Genomic DNA, 20239 nt, shown 5'->3' with positions numbered 1-20239 from the left:
TTTGGTACCACTTTGGTTCTATGGGCAAATAGCATGGGTGACGTCACAAACAAACTTCTGAGAAAGCTCTATAGGGACTTGGCAATTCACGCTTAACTCCGCCCCCAGCGCCATTATGGTATGTTTTTTTAACAGAATGAAAGCTATATAAGCCCTCTCCTCCTGGTATGTTTTTTAGCACTAGTGGAAGGTAGCCTGACGTTGCATGACGTAGTACTGCCAAGTCCCTATTAATGAACTGGTTTTGGACCAGAGGAAGTGTGCTATTTCCCAAACTGAAGCCAAGTCAATCTAGCCAAAGGGTGTTTTCTAGCAGACGACGCATAGTGGAAAAAGTACTATTGTAGAATTTTTCCTTTCGGCAATTTTCGGCGGTAAATTAGTGAATGCCCCCAAGGGCAATGGAATCGGAATGAGGAACATATGACGTTTTCCATTGGCTCATTTTACTCTTCCACCGTGGAGCAATATCTAAGGAGCACTAGCTTAAATACGTTAAGGAATTTTCATTTCCTCTCTTCTAAAACTACTCCATAGAAAATGCAATAAGGAAGTTGAGGCGTAAAAGGTAATAAAGTGAAACGTAAGAACGAGAGATACTTGATTGAAAATGTCTGGGATGGATCCGCGGGTTTTCACTAATATTTTTTAAGCGCGAACAGCGTATTATTTTTGTGCCTCTAGGCTTTGGCTGGCTTTGCACGGGAAATGTCAAGCGATCTAATTTGAAACTCGTCTAATTTTAAGAAATGTATTGTATAAAATTTTAATTCTTGTATTAGAGAATTGAAGATTGTTTTGTAAGTTTAAAAAGCATCTAAATTATTTTTAATATGAATTAAAATAAAGTTAAAACGCGCGATAAACGATGAAATTTGCTAAGCCTCGGTTAGGTCCGATCCATAAACTAGAGGAATTAGCCTAAATTATGGTTGTTCCGTTGACCTAATTATTCCTTCGCAGTCCATTTCACATTATGCAGTAAGTCAACGATCGTTTTCTGTTTCCTTAAATCCGTTCAATAATTTGCGACGCGAACCGTGCTTTTTGAACCTTTGAATCATTTCTTACGCTTTTATAAATCGGGAATGTTTATGTTGTTGTTGCGTTAAAAGTCGACGTTTCCCATTCCCCCTTTTTACAAGCATAGCCAACTCGATCACGCTTTTGGCTGCACGCGATAGAGTGGTACTGAGAGGGGAGGAGCTACGGGGACGTGACGTCAATATTGGTAGCCAAAATTGTATGGCCAGAGCTGACGACTTCCAATATGATCGCCAAAAACCGAGATAGGAGGATGTGACGTCACGAGAAAGTACTTGATAGCAGACTACAGACAGCCATGTTTAAAGCTGACTCCTTTGATTTTTTGGTTTAAAATGTGTGATACGCGTTTTTAGGCTGGTAGTCTGCTAATAGGTACTTTATCGTGACGTCACACCCTCCTATCTCTTACCTCGGTTTTGGCGACCATATTGGGAGTCGTCAGCTCAGGCTATACAATTTAGGCTACCAATATTGACGTCAGGTCCCTGTAGCTCCTCCCCTTTCAGTACCACCATGGATAAAGAATGCGCGTGAGGAAATCTGTTTTCACGCTATAAGATAGGCAACTCCCTATCTCGAACGACAGCTTATTCTGTATATACTCTGTAACAACATCGGTTGTCAGCACGCGTAAAGCTAAGTCTCTATGTAACGTAGCTTTGTACGTGCTGTCAAGAGACTAAAAACTTCAGGATTTAAAATATCCGCGAGTTTTTTTAGCTGGAGTGCACGGACCTCTAGGCCTTAGTTTCAAATACGTGTGAAATTGCCTACAGCCTACTACGCGTATTTGAAACTAAGGCCCAGAGGTCCGTGCACTCGAGCCAAAATACTCGCGGATATTTTAAATCCTGAAGATCCTGAAGTTTTTAGTCTCTTGACAGCACGTACAAAGCTACGTTACATAGAGAATGAGCTTTACGCGTGCTGACAACCGATGTTGTAACAGAGTATATACAGAATAGGCTGTCGTCCGAGATAGGGAGTTGCCTATCCTGTAGAGTGAAAACAAATTTCCTCACGCGCATTCTTTATCCATGGTACCACTTTATGGGAGCAACACCGTTTTTTTTTTTTATTTTTGCTTTAATTCTGAAAATATTGGTTGAGATCTCTTGAAATTTTAATGAGGCGTGCAAAATAAGGTTTGTTATTTTTGCGCGAAGTTTCAAAAGTTTCTCTTTAATATAACCTATTTTTTGTAAAAACAAAACGAAAATTAGCCATAATTAAATGACTTAGTTTTCAAACTGTTTAAATGTGTTTTCTTCAGTTTCACTGGTTCGAATCTCTTGAAATTTTAACGAGAGGCTTATTGAAGGGTTTTACATTATCGCGCGAAGTTTTAAAAGGAATACTTCTTTACCCCGGTGTTCCTCCCATAGACGGCCATGTTAAAAGCTGACTCGTTTGATTTTTTGAGCGAAAAAGCTGAAAATTCCTGATACGCGCTTTTACACAGGAAAAAAATTGTTTGGGGGGGACTTCTATAGCGCGTGCAGCCTAAAAGCGTGATGGAGTGGGCTGTGGTCCGAGTGTTGACAATTTTTGTCTGGTGTTCCAGATGGAAACTTGTCTGCCTCCCAGGAGAAGAGCCCCTTTTCCTTTGCCGCCCAATGGGCTACCAGGATTACCGCCTCCCAATCTGCCCCAAATGCCTTTAGGTTTATTGGGCGGGCAACGGGGACAAGGACCCCTTCTAAGAAGCAGTCCCATGCATAGTGGTACGATTTTAAATTCCAACTTAAAAAAAAAAAGTGCTGACCTCTAAGTGTGTGGCTTGCTTGATGTCTTTAACAGAAGCCAGGCTACCATGGTGGAAAGCTTGGATGAGAAAATACGTCATCCTATGTTTTCTGTGTGGGGGACTGTCTGTCCTATTAGGGGTCATTTTCGTTATCATTTACTTTATTCTGCGTTCTTACACCACTTCACTACAGTTTTTCGAAACAATTCCCACCTATATTCCGGCAGTGGTGGTAAGATGCCCTTTCTCGATAAAAGCGCCATTTGTTGAAACGGATGACGATGTCCCGATTTATTCTTTTAGCTTATAATAACTGGTTTAACAGTTATGTGTTTTGCCAAAAGAAGAAATCGCTATACGTACTTAATTAAATTGGCGGGTGGTTTCTGTCTAATCTGCGCGTTACTTTGCGTGGTCATCACGGTGACAACCACCGTCGTTCATATGAACCGTCTTCAAATGTTGCACGAATGTATTTATACTCCAAAGGCCAAAACTTGCGTCTGTATCTCGGCCATAGCCGATCCTAACGCGCAAGATGGTACTTAACTATTTTCAACCTTCATATAGTGAAGAACGATTAACTTTTTTCAATTTTCAGGAACACATAGGTTTATTTTTAACAATACACCCAACTGCGAAGTTGTTCATGGTAGTTTGTTCGCTTGTCTGCGGACATTATTTGGGCTTTCCGTTATTGGCATTTTAGTTTGCATTTTTTCTTCAATGTTGGTCTATCAACTTTTAACCCACGAGAAGAAGAAAACTTATTGGGAACAAGTACTTGGCACCCAAGGTTTTTATCCTTTTGTGAAAAGCTAACGAAAATTTCTTGCAGTTGGAGCTCAGGCGGCGATTCTTATACCGTCGTTACCCAAACCACGGTTATTGCAGTTGTTGCGAGGAATTTTATCCTTGGCAATTCTGGGATATGTTGGATTACCGTCTTTTAAATTTACAAAGACCTCTTTCCCCTTCTATGGATCACGATGATCTTTCCCCCACTTCCACAGTCGAATTGTCATCCTCGATGGCGGAGAGACCGGATACGGGTCCTCCTCAAGGTATCGCGGCCGGAGTTCAACGTTCATCAGGATGGAATTGGTTGCCATGGCCCTGGCACGGTGCCAATGCCGCCAGTCATCAAATGCCCAACAGCGGCCATCCCAGAGAGAATGTCAACTTAGCGCCTAACAATTCGGCCAGGAGAGACAGTCTACTAAATCGTATCATGGGAAGGGATGGGTGGAATCATTTGATTGCCAATTCGGCTCTTCCAACTTCTCCCCGAGACGGTGGTGGTCCGGGGACGGACCCCGAATCTTCAACTTCTTCCCCTTTTCAAAATGAATGTCTTCATATGTTCAGGACTAATTCATCCTCGCGAAATGGCGGCGGGGGTCCAATTAGATTCGGGGGAGTCAGGTCCAGAGGCGGCGGTGGTGCCGGAGGACCCAACGGTTACCGCCGACATCCTCAGCATTGGCATAGACGGACCAGATCGAATGACGGAGTATTTCACCATCTTCATCTGGCGGCTGGTCCATCGGGTAGGTGTATCGGTCAACCCCTGGGGAATAACGAAGGCTCAAACTTCTTTTTGGGTTACGAACTTCCGCGGTACATGTGGGGTCCACCCCCGCCTTACTCTCACCCCCCGTCGACCGAGAATTTGACGGTGGAACGCGATAGATCGGGCGGTGGAAATCACGGTGGCGGGAATGAACCCTGCGTTTCATTGAGACCGGGGGATTTGAATTTACCACCTCCCGTTCCCCCGCGAGATTCATCCGAACTTTTGTCCTCGGGATCTGCCCATTCGGAAAAAAGTACCCCGATGTCTCAAAGAAGGTTAATGTGTCACGATTTCGCCGGTGAAGGAATTAGGCTAACTATTAGCGGACATTATCCCACTCTTCAAAGTAACTACGGCGACGTTCGAGGGGGGAATACTATCCTAGTTGGGGACGAGAACGGTCACCATCACGAGGAACATTGCGTGGTGGAAGTCCACGTTCCATACTTGTTTAATAAACAAGAGGTCATCTTTAACACGCTTCCGGCTAGAAGCTCCAAGAAAAGGGAACCCAATCCTTTCAAATCTCTTTCGAACATTCCCCTTTGTCTATCGAGGAGATTGAACAGTTTGAAACAAGATCGAAGGGCGGGACATAATCGTCTGTCGGTCATCGACACTTGTTTCGAGTTGAAAGAAATTCTGGATTGCTCCATCGAAGATCTTCCTTCCCGCGTTAACAACAACAACCGTCACGCGAAAATAGTTCTGACTCAAGAATCTCCGACCAAAACTTTATCGGAAATTAAAAGCGAATCTCAAGGAGAGTATAGTAAGGTCAATTCCGAATTCTCGGATTTGCCCGCTCAGCCGAGTTCCGCCGCCGGTTTCCCCGCCACTATTTTGGAACTTCCTTCGGATTTCCGATCGAGCGTCGTCATCGCCACCAGTCCTTCGACTCCCGTGACGGAAAACGTCACGTTATCCGACATGATGTACGCTCAATCCATGCCGAATCTCAGCGTACCAAACTCGCCGGCCGTTCGTCGAATCAGGAAGATTCCTAGCAGCGGTAACACGTCGACCTCGCAAGATTTCGCTGATTTTGAACTGGACGAAGATAGCGCCCCGATTTTGGTGGCCAGTCCTGAGTGCGATATTTTATCGGTAACGTCGTTGCCGGACGATAACGAACCCGATAATAACGCTTACGCGAATAAAACCGCTAGTCCCAAAAAGGAGATGATGATGGAAGAGTACAACTCGGCCGCGGAAACCCCCGTCGCCCCCACTCCCCCTTTAAGAAGGCAAAGTTGCGTTTGTCAAAACTGTATCGATCGAGCGGAATTCGCTCGCAGAAATCGCGGAACCACGCACGGAGATCGAAGGTATTTTAGAAAGTTTAGTCGAAGAAGGGATAGTTCAATGAGGGACGGCGGTTCCTCTTCTACCGCTTCAGAGTCATTATCAGACTCTTTGCCTTCGGGAGCTAGAAATGACTTTGTAATTACCATCAAGAGTATTAACGTTTGAGAACAAAGAATCTCCGACGCCGCTTTTTACATTTTAGAGAACAAATAAATTAATAAAACAAATTAACCATTCCTCCCAAAAATATTTGTGGCGGCGACAAAAATAAAGAAAAAAATACCACTAACTCGACAAATGTTGAATATTGAGAAACTGTGGATGATGATTTTACGTGGGTTCTTCCTTCCTTTCTTTCAATTTAATATTTTTTGATGTGCGCCGCTAGATTTTAGATGAAAATGGATATTTACTATTTTTAAACAATTTTTTATATTAATTAATTAATTAATTTCAGATTTATTCCGAAGTTTAATAATAACAATAATCCATTTTAAACGCCCCGCCCCCCTTCCAAAGTTCTTCTATTGTTAGAAGTAAATGGATTAAATCTAATCTACGATCTACGAGATCTCGTAGAAATAAAATAATAATAAATAAAAGGAGATTTGTGTAAAATATTGCGAGAATAATTCTTGTGTAATTACAAACTACGAGCACGCTCATAAAATATATATAGTTTGAGTGGAAAGAATGGAATGAATTGATGGTTTGAATCAAATGATCCGTTCCCCCTAATTAAGGAGTCGGTTTCATTTGCCATTTCACGATTTTGCGTTTTTTTTATCGTCAGAAGTGAGATGAGACTAGAAGTGAAGGGCTCTAGCGTTGATAGTAGATCCTGGCATTAGTGAACAAATTTGAGGATTTTATGCCGCTTCAATCGCGCCTACGCTAGAGAGAAAAAAAATTGGTCGAGTTCCAAAAACGTTTCCTACCCCCTTCCCCTCAACCTAAAGCGGCGGAACACGGTCGCTGGTGCTTGAATCTAGTTCGGCCGTCTACCACCGCGAGCGTCTCACGTTTTTTTGGAGGGGAAATTCAGAAACCGCCACCAGAGGGCCAACCGTTCGTGTGTTATCAAGAATATTAATTCACTTTCGCCAAGTGAAGAATTTCGTTCGCTCAGTACTTCTAGTCTCATCTCACTTCTGTTATCGTTGATAGTTTCAAATGAAATAAATACGTAAACTAAATTTAAATTGAAAAATGAACGAAGATGATTGATTTAATCTTTGGATTGAATGTTAATTAACTTAATTTGTTTCGAGTCTGGTGGAGTTTTATAGCTTAATTCTTAATTAAGTGTAAAAGATATATTAATTAATTTGTAAATACGAAATGATAATAATAAACTAGAAACAGAAATGTTTACAATAATAATAATAACAACAACAAATCAATCATTGAAACAACAAGGTAACAAGGTAGGTTTTTAATGATCAAAATAATTTTTTATTGGCGTTTCTTTTCTATTGGTTTAGTAGAAGAGGGTTTACTCGAAAACCACAAAGCTATTATTGCAATTAGAATTATTGAGCCTCCAATTACGCTCGCAGTTGCCTTATTTTCCTTAATGTATAAAGCGCAATATTCAACCAAATTGTCGCTGAAAAAAAACAAAGACGTCAATTATTTTAATTAACTTAATTTTAAGTGAATCTCTTCTTCGTACAAAGGTGTTTTTATCTTTGGAACAGGATTCCCTTTTGAATTTCGATAAAAACCATCAACGAAAGACGTTATTGATGAAATACTGACAGTTGGAACTTCGTATTTGTACATTTTTCCCAATCGGAAACTTAATTGTTAGGAAATTGAATTAATATTTAATTCGTGAATCATCGTAGATTAATTAATTATTTTCAATTACAATAATATTGTAGGACAAGATTGAATATTGAAACGTTCTTTCAAATCTGGGGATGTTTTAGTGTCGACCCTGGCGACGTTCTTTTTGCCCTTTAAGCTAAATATAATGAAAGTTCAAAGTTCTTATCAACTTAATTCATCATTAAAGTTGATTATTATTAAGTACTTAAGCGCCACTGTGTCTAGTATTGCAAAGAGATGGGTGGTTGGAATATCACAGTTTTCTTCGTGGCTACAGAAATAGTTTTCAACCATTTAACCACACGCCATTAGTTTTAAGTCTAAAATACACCTACAAAAGAACTAGCCAATCTCCCGTTGTCGCGCCTGTAGAGGCTTGCGTTAAATGTTCAAAGCTATCATCATTTAATGTTTTTAAAGAAACTTCTTGGCTTCTTTGGAGCCAATCAAACAATTCTTCCTTTTCGTATTTACCTAGTTAAGATTTTTATCGTCATTTAACTTAATTGTTTCGTTTGCGTTTTTATGCGAAAAATACCGTCGTAAATAATAGGATCTTTAACTCTGAGGTAAATAAAGCCTGGCAAATCTTTCACACCGTATTCCTTTGCCAGTTTATTTTGATTTGTAAGCTTAACAATTATCGTATTGAAATTATCCAGTATTTCAGCGTGAGTCGCGGCTAGAAGAGCCTCAGCTTCCACGCATTCTAAACAATCGCAGCATGGTTTGGCTTCAAACGACGAAAGAGCAAAATTAACATATGCTTTTAACAATGTAAACACTAATTGCTTTCTCATAACTTTGATTATAACGTTTATACTCACTAAATAACGCGGCTATATATTTTTCCTTGTTAAGTAGATCTTTAAATTGCGTAATTTCATCATTTGCATTATTAAATTCAATGAATAAATTTAGAAAAATTAATAGAATTAGAGAAAAAGACGTGGAGAAAATATTGGAATCCATCTCGAGCTTTAATCACGTGGTATCGTATCGACGAATCAACGAGCCTCTCTGACAGCCGGCTCTTCGAAAATTTGGAAAATAGTGCCACGCGTTTTGAAGCTACCTTTTTCTACAAATTTTGGCAACGAAAACCAAAAACCTTCATTGTTAATGGTGAGAAAACTTGCAAATTAATATCTATTTCATACTTAAAGCGTGTATTACGTTTAGCATTAATTGGAAAAAATAGTTCAAAGTGGGAAAAATTTACCACGATTTTGCTCATTAAGCCTTGGTCATGACATATACTTTTTATTAATTTGGACTAAATTTTCTCATTTATTTTTAATTATACATGAATTAATTTATTTAAATTTGTAAGCCTACCATAGGTTTCTTGCCTGAATTATGAATAATGTTTAGTCTGAAATCTTAAAATCCACTGAATCGGTGAAATAGACATTTAAACAGGGAGCGAAGGTTAAAGGGGGGGGGCTGAAGAAAGTCCTCCTATTGGAGAATAGCCTGACCATAGCCCACTTGATCACGCACGCTGACTGCACGCGCTCTAGAAGCCCGTCCAAACGATTTTTTTTACATGTTAACTTGCGAATACGGCGCGTCACATAGGTTCGGTCCATAGCAATTTTTCCCTTTTCCACGAACCTTGGGTTCGGTCTAAACTTTCAAACCCGTCTAGTTTTAACATGGGCGTCTATGGGAGGGGACCAGTTTTTTCAACGTTTTTGACAATATTAGTGCATCTACTGGTTCAAATCTCTTGAATTTTTAATGAGACGTATATTGAAAGGTTTAATATTATCCTGTAAAATTTAAAGTCTTCAGCTATAATAGTTTTTTTTTATAAAAAAATAAAAATCATCACATAGTAGAGAAATTGAAGGATTTTTCTACTATCAATTTCGCTACTATGTGATGATTTTTATTTTTTATAAAAAAAAAACTATTATAGCTGAAGACTTTAAATTTTACAGGATAATATCAAACCTTTCAATACACGTCTCATTAAAAATTCAAGAGATTTGAACCAGTGGATGCACTATTTGGGCCAAAAACGTTGAAAACACTGGTCCCCTCCCATAGACGCCCATGTTAAAACCAGACGGGTTTGAATTTTAGACCGAACCTATGTTATTCTCATTTTTAGGGTCGATTGAGCGGGCTTCTATAGCGCGTGCAGCCAGCGTGATCAAGTGGGCTATGGCCTGACAAAACCTTTCCCCCCATTTTAGTTTAGGGCGGCTTAGCGATTTCAAGAACTCAAATGAGACTCGTTAACTAATTATCCAATTCCAATCAATTTAAATCGATTTTAACCGTGTTTAATTATGGAATAATGTGGATATTAGTTAGATAAACTCGTTACGGATAGAAATAAAGCAAAATTGGGTTGTTATTTCAAGACATTTGGAAATATTTAAAGAATTTTTCTAACCTAACATTAACCTGTGTTTACAGTGATGCAAATTTGGGAAAATAAAGCCAAACAACGTGAAAGAAGGGACACGGGACGTTTAGGAGCGTTTTTCTTCACTCTTTGGAAAAAATTTTGGTTTCAATGAGGTTCAATCTAACCCAACGATGAAAGTGGATCATCTTTTGAACAATACATCATTTCAACCAACTTTATACGGACATTCGGGCTCATCTGGTCAACCAGCTATGGTAAATCCTGTAAGTACCATCTTCAGTGTTTCTCTTAGGTAACCATTTTGTAGAGGGAGGGCAATGTTTCATTTTACAACAACAGCTAGAAAGGTTCAAGGTCATTTATTTACTGATGAACAATATTCACTGGAGATTGCGCAACAGGTAGAACTTGTAAAGGTAAGTGGTCATTTCCTGGCAACAGGAATCTGGAAATGACACTGTTACTTACAACTGGGACTCGTAAGTTGGTGATTTGAGTAGGAAAAAGGGTGAGGTCATCTATAAACCATAGTTGGTTACTGCGATCCAACTGATAACTGGGAAAGGTCATTTAAGTATCTTATTTAGTAACTTGGAAATTTCTCTGAAATTTACATACTGAGTGCAATTACGTTGTCATAACAAGGCAATTAAGATTGGCTTAACTCGTGTTACGTCACTGTTTATACGTTATACGCTAGTCGTCTATAAACAGGCTGGAAACACCGACGTAAAATCAAAGTTATTTTTCGCCTTTGATGATCCTTTGACCCGTGCTCGTAACTTACTCTTTCTCCAGGAAACGTATATGATAGTCGACTGACCATCCATAGATGATCTCAAAGTACCCCACACACTCTCATAATAGCCAAAACCAAAGGGGGGATAGCATTGTCGTATATTTATCATTTCTTTTGGGGTTGGTTGGGGGTATCGTGTTACTTAGCTCTAACCCCTCCCCCCCCCCCGGACTCAGAAGAGTACGTCGGGTTAAACGGGGGAGAGGGTGGGGGGTTGGCAAAACTGTTCTTAACTCCCAGGGACCTAATAACCTAATGGGTTCTTGGTCTGATTATTTTTTCACAAGCTCTAGTGGAGGGGGGGCAGGGGCATTATAAGGATAAGGTTCACTAACGAAATTTATCGTCATGTACCAAAGTGTAACGTAGTAGGCTTAGCGTGTGTTGTACCAGGGAAAACTTTACGGTTTTAGTCGAGTTTTCGAGAGGCCCCTGGAAAAAAATAACCGAAGCCAAATAAGTTAAGATTACTCCTCTCGGCTTGGCGATGGAGGGGAGGACGGGGGGGGGGAGAAGACAAAAGCTCGCTTGGTAATTGAATTAAAAGCTTAATCCGAACTCGGCCAAGTCCGAAATGCATGGAGCGACCATAATCCGCGCCTTTTACCTAATAATAATAATAAAGCCACCACCGCGGTTCCTACATTCTATACCAAACCACTATAACCGCCGGCCAAATTCAAAGGAGAAATGTTGTAACTTCGCGTTATTTAGGTTTACAAGGGTGCACGGTGCTGCTGGTTCAATTCTCTATCTTTATTATTACGTGTTTAATTGGGGTTGAATTAATTAATTCACGTTGTTTTAATTTTTGGGTGTCGTGGACACATATCACTTCAGTCATAGTCGGGGATATTTAACTGGCAAACGAATGGGTGCTGATGACGCTGGTGAGATAAAGCGTCGTAGGCTGGAAATAAGGATATTTTTAAAACTGGATATTGGGCCAGCGACCCCCCTCGCCTGGAATAAATAAACTGGTCCATGACCATTGACCAGGGCGCGTCGTCTGCTAAACTAAAGAAGTGGGTAATTAAAATAGTTAAGATAATGTCTGGACTCTGGTTACCCTTGAATTTTCTTAGTGGTCCCATGGACCACTAACCATTGACCCCCCTCCGATTTAATTTTTAAACTGGTCCAGGCAATTTTTAAACTGGTCATTTGCCCTGTGCCACCGCCTTATTTCCCACGCTGGTAGGCTTAGGCTTAATTATGATTTTTATTCTTGAGGGGAAGTAAAGCTTACGAATTGAAATTTGAACGCGATGGAGTGAATTATCTTCATTATTTTAAATACTTTTGATAACATTGTACGATTGTAAAGAACTGGGCGGTATTTAGTTTTACCGTACTTACGACGTAGTTACAGGGAAAAACATCGTAATTACGTTTTCTAGGAAGCTTTCGGGTCGTCCGTTCTCCGATTTCCTTTATCGCGATACGCCATTGGTTAATCCTTCTCTCTTCTTATTGGTTAGAACTACGGCTACCTTTAGTCCCCGCTCGTGACCGCGCTATAGTAAAAATCCTCGTTCCCCCCCCTCCACCCTCGGGGTTTGGGGTCGTAGGTCGCTCGACGCTACCCCCGGCGGGTCCCTTCCCCCCCCCCCGCTATAAGAGCAACAATTGGATAGAGTTCCACACACACTCTCTCTCCGAAGCTAGCTAGTCGTAAAAAGAAGCTTACCCTCCCAGGGGCTGATGCCCCAGAGTGTTTTGGCTCATCTTGGTTAATGGAAGGAACGAGAGGATGGGGGGGGGGGCGAAATTTTTGTTTTTACCCCAAATGTCACGCGCGGGGCGTCCCGGGAACGTGACCGCGATGTTTAATTGCACCCACTAGATCCCAAGAAAAACCGCATAAGGGTTCACCAGAACACTCATCTTCTCTAGAAGAACCGACTCAAGAGGGTTTGGATACTTGATAAATATAAGAATTAGGTATCCTTTAAAATTACCGTAATATTGTATTGGGGGTGTGACTAAAGAAATTTAATTAATCATAGTTTCCCGACTATTTTACCAATAATTTTTCTATTCGCGTTAGTGCGCGACCCCTCGATAAAGATAGATTTTTGAGCATTGGGCTAATAAGAGGCTAGAAGGGTCGTAAACCTTACCCCTACCCCCTGACTTTTGGGGTTGGAAATGGAAAAAAAAAATTATTTTAGTTAGGCCACGTCCCGAAGTTCAAAGTTGAACCTCACCAGCGGTCTTAAAAACTTGTAGGTAGTGTTTGTAATGGACGTCATAAAGGAGCAGCGAAACGTGGGCGCAAACTTGTACTTTTTATCTTTTTTATTTATTTTGTTTTTTTTTTCTCTCGTAATTTTTTTATCGAATAGCCCCTGCAACGTTGTTTTGCCCCGTAGCTTTCTCGTACCGAGGAGAAAACGTTTTACAGGCGCCGCTAGGAAATACATGGGAATGTTTCAGCCTAAATGCTGGCTTCACCTTGAACGCGAGTGTAAGGCAGAGTAAACATTTCTACAGGGGCCGTAGAAAATACACGGGCTTTGAAAACCCTGATAGGTGACTTCATCGCAACGCAATGTTAAATAATAATTTTGAGTTTTCGAGGATTGTAGTCGCGCAACCCTTTTTTTATTATCGAGTCTCGAAAAGGCTTCTCTGAAACCTTTCGATTTCATTATAAATGACGGATTAGGTTTAACAACCTATAAAATGCGGCCCCGCGGACTAATTTGATCTTATTTTACAATTAATATCGCGACTCGTTTTAATGCTTGGTTTACGTAAGGCTGTTGGATCCCCCCCCCATGGTTACGAAAGATGGCGCACGATTTTAATCGGACCTAAGTCGGAATTAGATCAAAAGCGCACACCGACTCTAATTCCAATGATTTTCGAACAAGATACTGGAGAGGTCCTTTACGAAATCCATTTAGTAGTAGACTTAAGGATCGTTTCGAAACCCGTGCTGTGACAGTTGGGGGGTAGGAGGAGGAATTTCAGCCGCCCCCCCCCCGCTACTCCGCTATTGGGGAAACACGGGAGGGAAGGGGGAGGTGGAGGGTGTTTATTCAAGATCTTAGTGTATCGTATCGGAAATTCTCTCAAAGTTCGCTTTGATTTAGTTTGCTTTAGTTTCGAGGAGGCTTGATAGACGACTTATTATATTTGCCTATAGCTTTATCCCCCCCCTTGTCCCTACCTTTTCCCCCGAAAATCTAGGAGCCATTAACGTATAGGAGAAGGACAGTTCGGATTTAGTAAAGAGCCTGTCCCAATGACAAGCGAGTATTAAGTTTCAACCTTCTCTATACGTTCGCCGCGCGGACAGGGTTCTTACGCTTCTTTGCAAAATCAGAGTTTTTAAGCTGACTACCCTGCGATCAGCCAAATCAGGATTTTTAAGCTGACCGCTCTGACTACCCCGCGATCAGCCAAACAAACTTTGCCAACGTTCCGAATTTTCTTAAGCCTATTGGTTATCGCGTTAATCGCTTCGCCATTGACTAATTGCAGAAGTGAGATGAGACTAGAAGTACTGAGCTAACCAAATTCTTCACTCGGCGAAAGTGAATATTCTTGATAACACACCAACGGTTGGCCCTCTGGTGGTGGTTTCAGAATTTCCCCTCCAAAACGTGAGACGCTCGCGGTGGTAGACGGCCGAACTAGATTCAAGCACCCGCGTCCGTGTTCGGCCGCTTTAGGTTGAGGGGAAGGGGGTAGTAAATGTTTTTGGAACTCGACCAATTTTTTTCTCTAGCGTAGTCGCGATTGAAGCGGCGTAAAATCCTCAAATTTATTCACTAATGCCAGGATCTATTACCAATGCTAGAGCCCTTCACTTCTAGTCTCATCTCACTTCTGCTAATTGTAAAGGGATCTTCAATGTCTATCCTCTGCATGATCAGGGAAATACTTTGGGGGGAGGGAGTTTTAATATATTAGGTAAATTTGGTCGTAACCCTGAGCATGGCGATGTCTCCTTCCTCACCTTAACTTAGTCGGAGCGAGAGCAAAGTGCTTCCTCTACTTAAGGGAGTTTGAGTGGCGCCTGAGGGGGTCGAACTGGAACGTCTTGCCGACCACCACCAGATATATTCCCAATCACCCATCTTTATACCTGCAGATATTTCCAAGGATTATTTGCTACGGGATGGAGGGGGGGCGGGGAGTGCCTGTACCTTACTGTGTACACGTATACGCTGTCATCGTCTTGCCTCTCTCTCTCGCATTTGGTGCGCGAATCAAAAATCTAATTACATCTTTCTCCTTTCTTTTAATTATTTACGTAACTCGACCTATTTTAAGTTAGAAAATGAATTTATTATTGACCGTGATGTATATATGTATACATCTTTAAAATATCTAATTTTACGCGTCCTATAATTAAGCGTCGTAACTAACTTTCTCGAAAGTCGAATCAATCTTTGCGAAAAGCCTTTAATTACGAGATTACGATGATTACCCTTAATTATTGATAAGAAATTAATTATCCAAGAAATAATTTAAGCCTAATTTTACGTCCCCGTATAGGGGAGAATGGTTGGGAGAATGAAACTATGGCTTCCGTATCAGGCTTTTATTTTATTTCAAGCCTGTAGCGAATGAACTCTCGACCTTTGACGTGGGAGGGGTCATTGCCCCGCCTTCGTATGGCCTGCCCTCTGACCTCTACCGACCAACCGGAAACTTTTCCTACCATTTTTTGCCCCCCTATTGCTATCCCTCCCTCTCCCTCACTAAATAGGTTTTTATGGCTAGGGTTCGTTGTATATCGTCTATTGTATCGATTAAAAAGAGTACGCTGTCTATGAGAGAAACAGACCTATTCTAGGTCTATAGCGGTGGTGGGCTCTCCTTTGGAACTTTTCAGTTTTTCCGCTATGCTTTATGAGATGCTTGCACTTGGATATTTGCACCATACAGATAAATAAATAATAAATACGTTTATATTTTGAGCCATGATTTTGTAATACATAGTTTAACAGCAATATCCAATTCCCTCGAGGTTTTAGAAAGCGAGTCCATCACCTTCTTATTTTTTGTCACTTACATTTGACACTCGAATAGTTTGTCGCCTCTAGTAGACAGATTTACATAGTTTCCTCGTAACGCTTCATTCTTAGAATTAACCGTATCATCGCGAACGGACTAAAGAATATAAGGGGTATCAGAAGTGAGATGAGACTAGAAGTGAAGGGCTCTAGCATTGATAGTAGATCCTGGCACTATAGTGAACAAATTTGAGGATTTTATGCCGCTTCCCACGCGCTAAAACTAGAGAGAAAAAAATTGGTCGAGTTCCAAAAACATTTCCTACCCCTTTCCCCTCAACCTAAAGCGGGGGAACACGGACGCGGGTGCTTGAATCTAGTTCGGCCGTCTACCACCGCGAGCGTCTCACGTTTTGGAGGGGAAATTCAGAAACCGCTACCAGAGGGCCAACCGTTGGTGTGTTATCAAGAATATTCACTTTCGCCGAGTGAAGAATTTGGTTAGCTCAGTACTTCTGGTCTCATCTCACTTCTGGGGGTATGATAGTTCATATAGAAAAACAATGAATATTTCACAAGGAATTTTAGTATTTTTGTTCTTTGGGGGGTTCATTATCCGAGCTCTTGGTTTTAGGGTACGTTATAGGGTTATCAGAAATAACTCCGCTATGGTTTTATTTGATATGTTATATACATTGTTAAGGTTTCTATAAATTTTATAGCAGTTCTTACTGCATAATGGATATTTTTTTCGGGTCACAAGAACTCGGGTAGGAAGGAGGTTTGGGGAGAATGTATATTTTGCAGTGTATTTGGTTGTCTGCCACCGCCACTACTATTATAATACTGCTAGATTCGCCATAGAAAGGGAGGGACCTTGTATAACTTAAGCTCTTTGAATAGCGTATATAGTATGGCCCTAACGCGTCAGAAGAAAAAAGAAAGAGGAAAATAGCTTTCCGCGGAAGCGATACTCGGCCGCGACGCCCTAACAATAGAATGATCGTTGCCGGCAACTTGAAGGATATATAGCCCAGGCGACAAAAATTCATGAATAAAATGTACCACCACCAGCACCACCGAAAAAGTATCGCCAACACACCGTACCTCTTACTGACTGGAGAGAGTATAATATAACCGTTAGAAGGAAATCACCTAAAAGTATTATATAGACTTTTTTCTTCTTCTTCTCTAACCTAGTTTTTGATAAATAAGTCGATTAAGTTCAGTTTATAATTGTAAATGCCCAAACGTTATAACCGTAACAGTGTTGTCACGGTACTTGGGCAGCTTGGAAAGTCGGGAAATTTCGTGTTGGTTCGGTAATAGCGAGGAAGTATTACGTTTGTAAGTTAATTTTGGTTCTAGTAATTTTTAAACCAACAATATCCTCTATTTAATCCTAACACCCCTGGAGTAGAAACTCGGGAGGTCCCTAAACTATTTCGGAAGGTTACAATATTCCGACTTTTCCGCAATTAAAGGTGCAAATTAAATTGGTCTTAGCAGAAGTGAGATGAGACTAGAAGTACTGAGCTAACCAAATTCTTCACTCGGCGAAAGTGAATATTCTTGATAACACACCAACGGTTGGCCCTCTAGTGGCGGTTTCTGAATTTCCCCTCCAAAACGTGAGACGCTCGCGGTGGTAGACGGCCGAACTAGATTCCAGCACCCGCGTCCGTGTTTCGCCGCTTTAGGTTGAGGGGAAGGGGGTAAGAAATTTTTTTGGAACTCGACCAATTTTTTTTCTCTCTAGCGTAGGCGCGATTGAAGCGGCGTAAAATCCTCAAATTTGTTCACTAGTGCCAGGATCTATTACCAATGCTAGAGCCCTTCACTTCTATTCTCATCTCACTTCTGGTCTTAGTCATTATTTTCTAAAAGACTACTTCGGAGTGATGACCTTTTGTAAAGGGAGTAACTGTCAGGTCAAAAAGTGCGCGGTTTTGTGTGTTGCTGGACGCGCGCGCCTACTCGTATTATATTACATATTCGTATCACTCTGCCCACCCTCTCTCCCCCCCCCTCCCCTCGTCTTCCGTGTAAATATAAAATAGACCCGGATCGGATCATATATCCCCGTTGCGACATGACTCATTTTTTAACACCCATCTCGACATTCTGGTTCTTTCCAACTGGACTTGGAATGGAACTTTGTTTTTCAAGTACCTCGATCCCTGGCTTCTGCGTGCAGGCTCTTTAGGTTTTTTACATCGGGGGTCCCTCCTATAGTCCATTCTGGGTCTAGGGTGATAAGGGGTCATTCAGTCCGCTCGCACGCACAATCAAAATCGGGGGGGGGCTCCAAAACCCCAATTTCCTCCCCTCACCTCACCACACTACCATATTCACCCTTTGTGTTCCGCTTCGAAACGGACGGACACTTTTTCTTTCTCCGTTTTTATTATAGATTCGAGTTGGTTTCGTATTCCGATTGCAGTAGGCGTAGATCATACAGGCGTTATTGGGTTGAAATGAATATCTTGTCACTTTCGAAACCTTTTCAACGGAGAATTCTTAATGTGAGACGAACGATTGGCGTAATATCGCCATAATCGATTGATGGTGGTACTTTTCGATGGTTTCTTTGTTATATTGACGCGATCTTTTACTGTAGGATACGTAATACTCCGGTTTTGCGTCAAGTATCTTCTGTTAAATCCTATTTTTTTTCTTTTGGTTGTTTAGTAACTACTAGTTGTAACCACGACGCCACTGATATTGAGTCCATAACGGGGTTTTACGCTTAAGTGTACTAGTTTTACTAGTTCGTTTTTCAAGGGGCTGAAGTTTCGCGTCATTTCGAGTACTCTCTCTTTAATTCGATTATATTATTTGCAAAGCGGAGTTCTGACACTTCTGCCCCCCCCAGTGTTAGGTCAATCCAAAAGTAGTTCTAGGTCGCTAATGGCGTCTTCAACTATGTTTCTACACTCCAGTATTATTGGGTATAACTAAAAGCCAGTTGCGTCTAAATATTCTTGGTTTGAAATTTCTGATGACGGGTCAGGGAAAACTTAGAAAAGTCAGGGAATTTGAAAATGGGCCGAAAAATTTCAGTAAAGTCAGGGAATTGTATTTTAGTGGGTAAAATTTCTGGGGATTAGTTTTTATTGAAAGAGTAATGAAAGTTTCTCCTCATCCTCTCTTAACACAAAAAACTCTAGAGCAATCCTTAAAAATGTCTAGAATTGTTTTTATGCGAAGTAAATGCTCTCTAAACAAATCTCTCAGACTGTTATTTATCGTTAAAATGTTTCTTAATCATTTTGGTGAAACAAATACATTGGAAAACTTAATATATAGAGTTTATTTAATTATAAGCATTTAAACGTGCTGTAAACATTGACACTTTCGGCCTAAAAGGTCAGGGAAAATCTCAGAAAAAGGTCAGGGAAAATCTCAGAAAAAGGTCAGGGAAAATCTCAGAAAAAGGTCAGGGAAAATCTCAGAAAAAGGTCAGGGAAAATCTTAGAAAAAGGTCAGGGAAAACCTGGAAAAGTCAGGGAATTTGGTTCTGAAAATTTCGTGGCAACACTGTAGAAATTATTTCTGGGTCTACCCCGTTGTTCCCGTATACATTTTCCCGATGACGCGTTTATACGTTATTGATATTTGGGATTAGCGCCATCAATTGCGAAGTTTCTGGCGTGGTATTTGTCGATTCTTCTTTGAAGTGGCGCGCCGCTAGAGACGCGGCTTTAAGCTTGGTCTAACCCATCCTGCTCGCGTGGGATTTTCCTCCTGTCTTTGGACGGCACAGCGACGACGATGATGATGATGATCCCCTTGTTGACGTAGGCGCTTATAAAGTCCCGTTCACGGACCCTCTCCAAAGAGATTTACTATGGATTTTCTGGCCCTGATCCCTCAACGCGACCACCACCACCACCAACTCGAGAACGTATCCCGCGCCCTGTCGTGTTTGACGAGAGCTACATACAGGACCTAGCTATAATAGAAAGCGAAGGTACAAAGTTCCGCCGGTATAGTTTGTCACCGATCAAGTTGTCTAGTGGTCCACTCGGAGCCGGACCCGAATTTCTACTATTCTCTAGGCCTATAATACGAGTAATCGGGGAGGTTTAAGCGATTGAAGCGCCCCATAGGACACTTATACCTCGAGGAAAGAGGACTACTTAGCCCGCAAACTATTGTTCAAGTACGTCGTGTACCATTCGAGGAACGTATAGCATTCGCTTCCGTCAATATACCATTCTTTGATTCCCACTTCCTAAAGGCCTTCTTTTAAAAATAAAACCAGAAGTGAGATGAGACTAGAAGTACTGAGCTAACGAAATTCTTCACTCGGCGAAAGTGAATATTCTTGATAACACACCAACGGTTGGCCATCTAGTGGCGGTTTCAGAATTTCCCCTCCAAAACGTGAGACGCTCGCGGTGGTAGACGGCCGAACTAGATTTAAGCACCCGCGTCCGTGTTTCGCCGCTTTAGGTTGAGGGGAAGGGGGTAAGAAATGTTTTTGGAACTCGACCAATTTTTTTCTCTCTAGTTTTAGCGCGTGGGAAGCGGCATAAAATCCTCAAATTTGTTCACTAATGCCAGGATC

General features: G+C 41.3%; 2 protein-coding genes across 2 annotated transcripts; one reads left to right on the top strand and one right to left on the bottom strand.

Moving 5' to 3' along the window:
• The first annotated feature begins 680 nt into the window (after positions 1-680).
• On the top strand, positions 681-7046 carry LOC149692792 (uncharacterized). The gene is made up of 6 exons (XM_089868675.1): positions 681-981; positions 2612-2771; positions 2848-3026; positions 3098-3335; positions 3396-3574; positions 3633-7046. The coding sequence occupies exons 2-6, from the start codon at positions 2612-2614 to the stop codon at positions 5841-5843; spliced, it is 2967 nt and encodes a 988-aa protein (XP_089724801.1). The 5' UTR covers positions 681-981; the 3' UTR covers positions 5844-7046.
• Positions 7047-7077: 31 nt separating this feature from the next.
• On the bottom strand, positions 7078-8530 carry LOC149692791 (protein disulfide-isomerase A5). The gene is made up of 7 exons (XM_089868702.1): positions 8339-8530; positions 8050-8244; positions 7847-7985; positions 7717-7782; positions 7552-7647; positions 7354-7479; positions 7078-7287 (listed from the first exon to the last, which is right to left on the bottom strand). The coding sequence occupies exons 1-7, from the start codon at positions 8481-8483 to the stop codon at positions 7134-7136; spliced, it is 921 nt and encodes a 306-aa protein (XP_089724828.1). The 5' UTR covers positions 8484-8530; the 3' UTR covers positions 7078-7133.
• Positions 8531-20239: the final 11709 nt, after the last annotated feature.

The sequence above is a fragment of the Phalangium opilio genome, unplaced genomic scaffold, assembly GCF_054372755.1.
Source record: "Phalangium opilio isolate 3A_F unplaced genomic scaffold, DU_Popi_V2 ptg000024l_1, whole genome shotgun sequence".
NCBI classification, from domain to species: Eukaryota; Metazoa; Arthropoda; class Arachnida; order Opiliones; family Phalangiidae; genus Phalangium; species Phalangium opilio.
The sequence above is the reverse complement of the archived record's forward strand: the minus strand, read 5'-3'. Positions and strand labels throughout refer to the sequence as shown.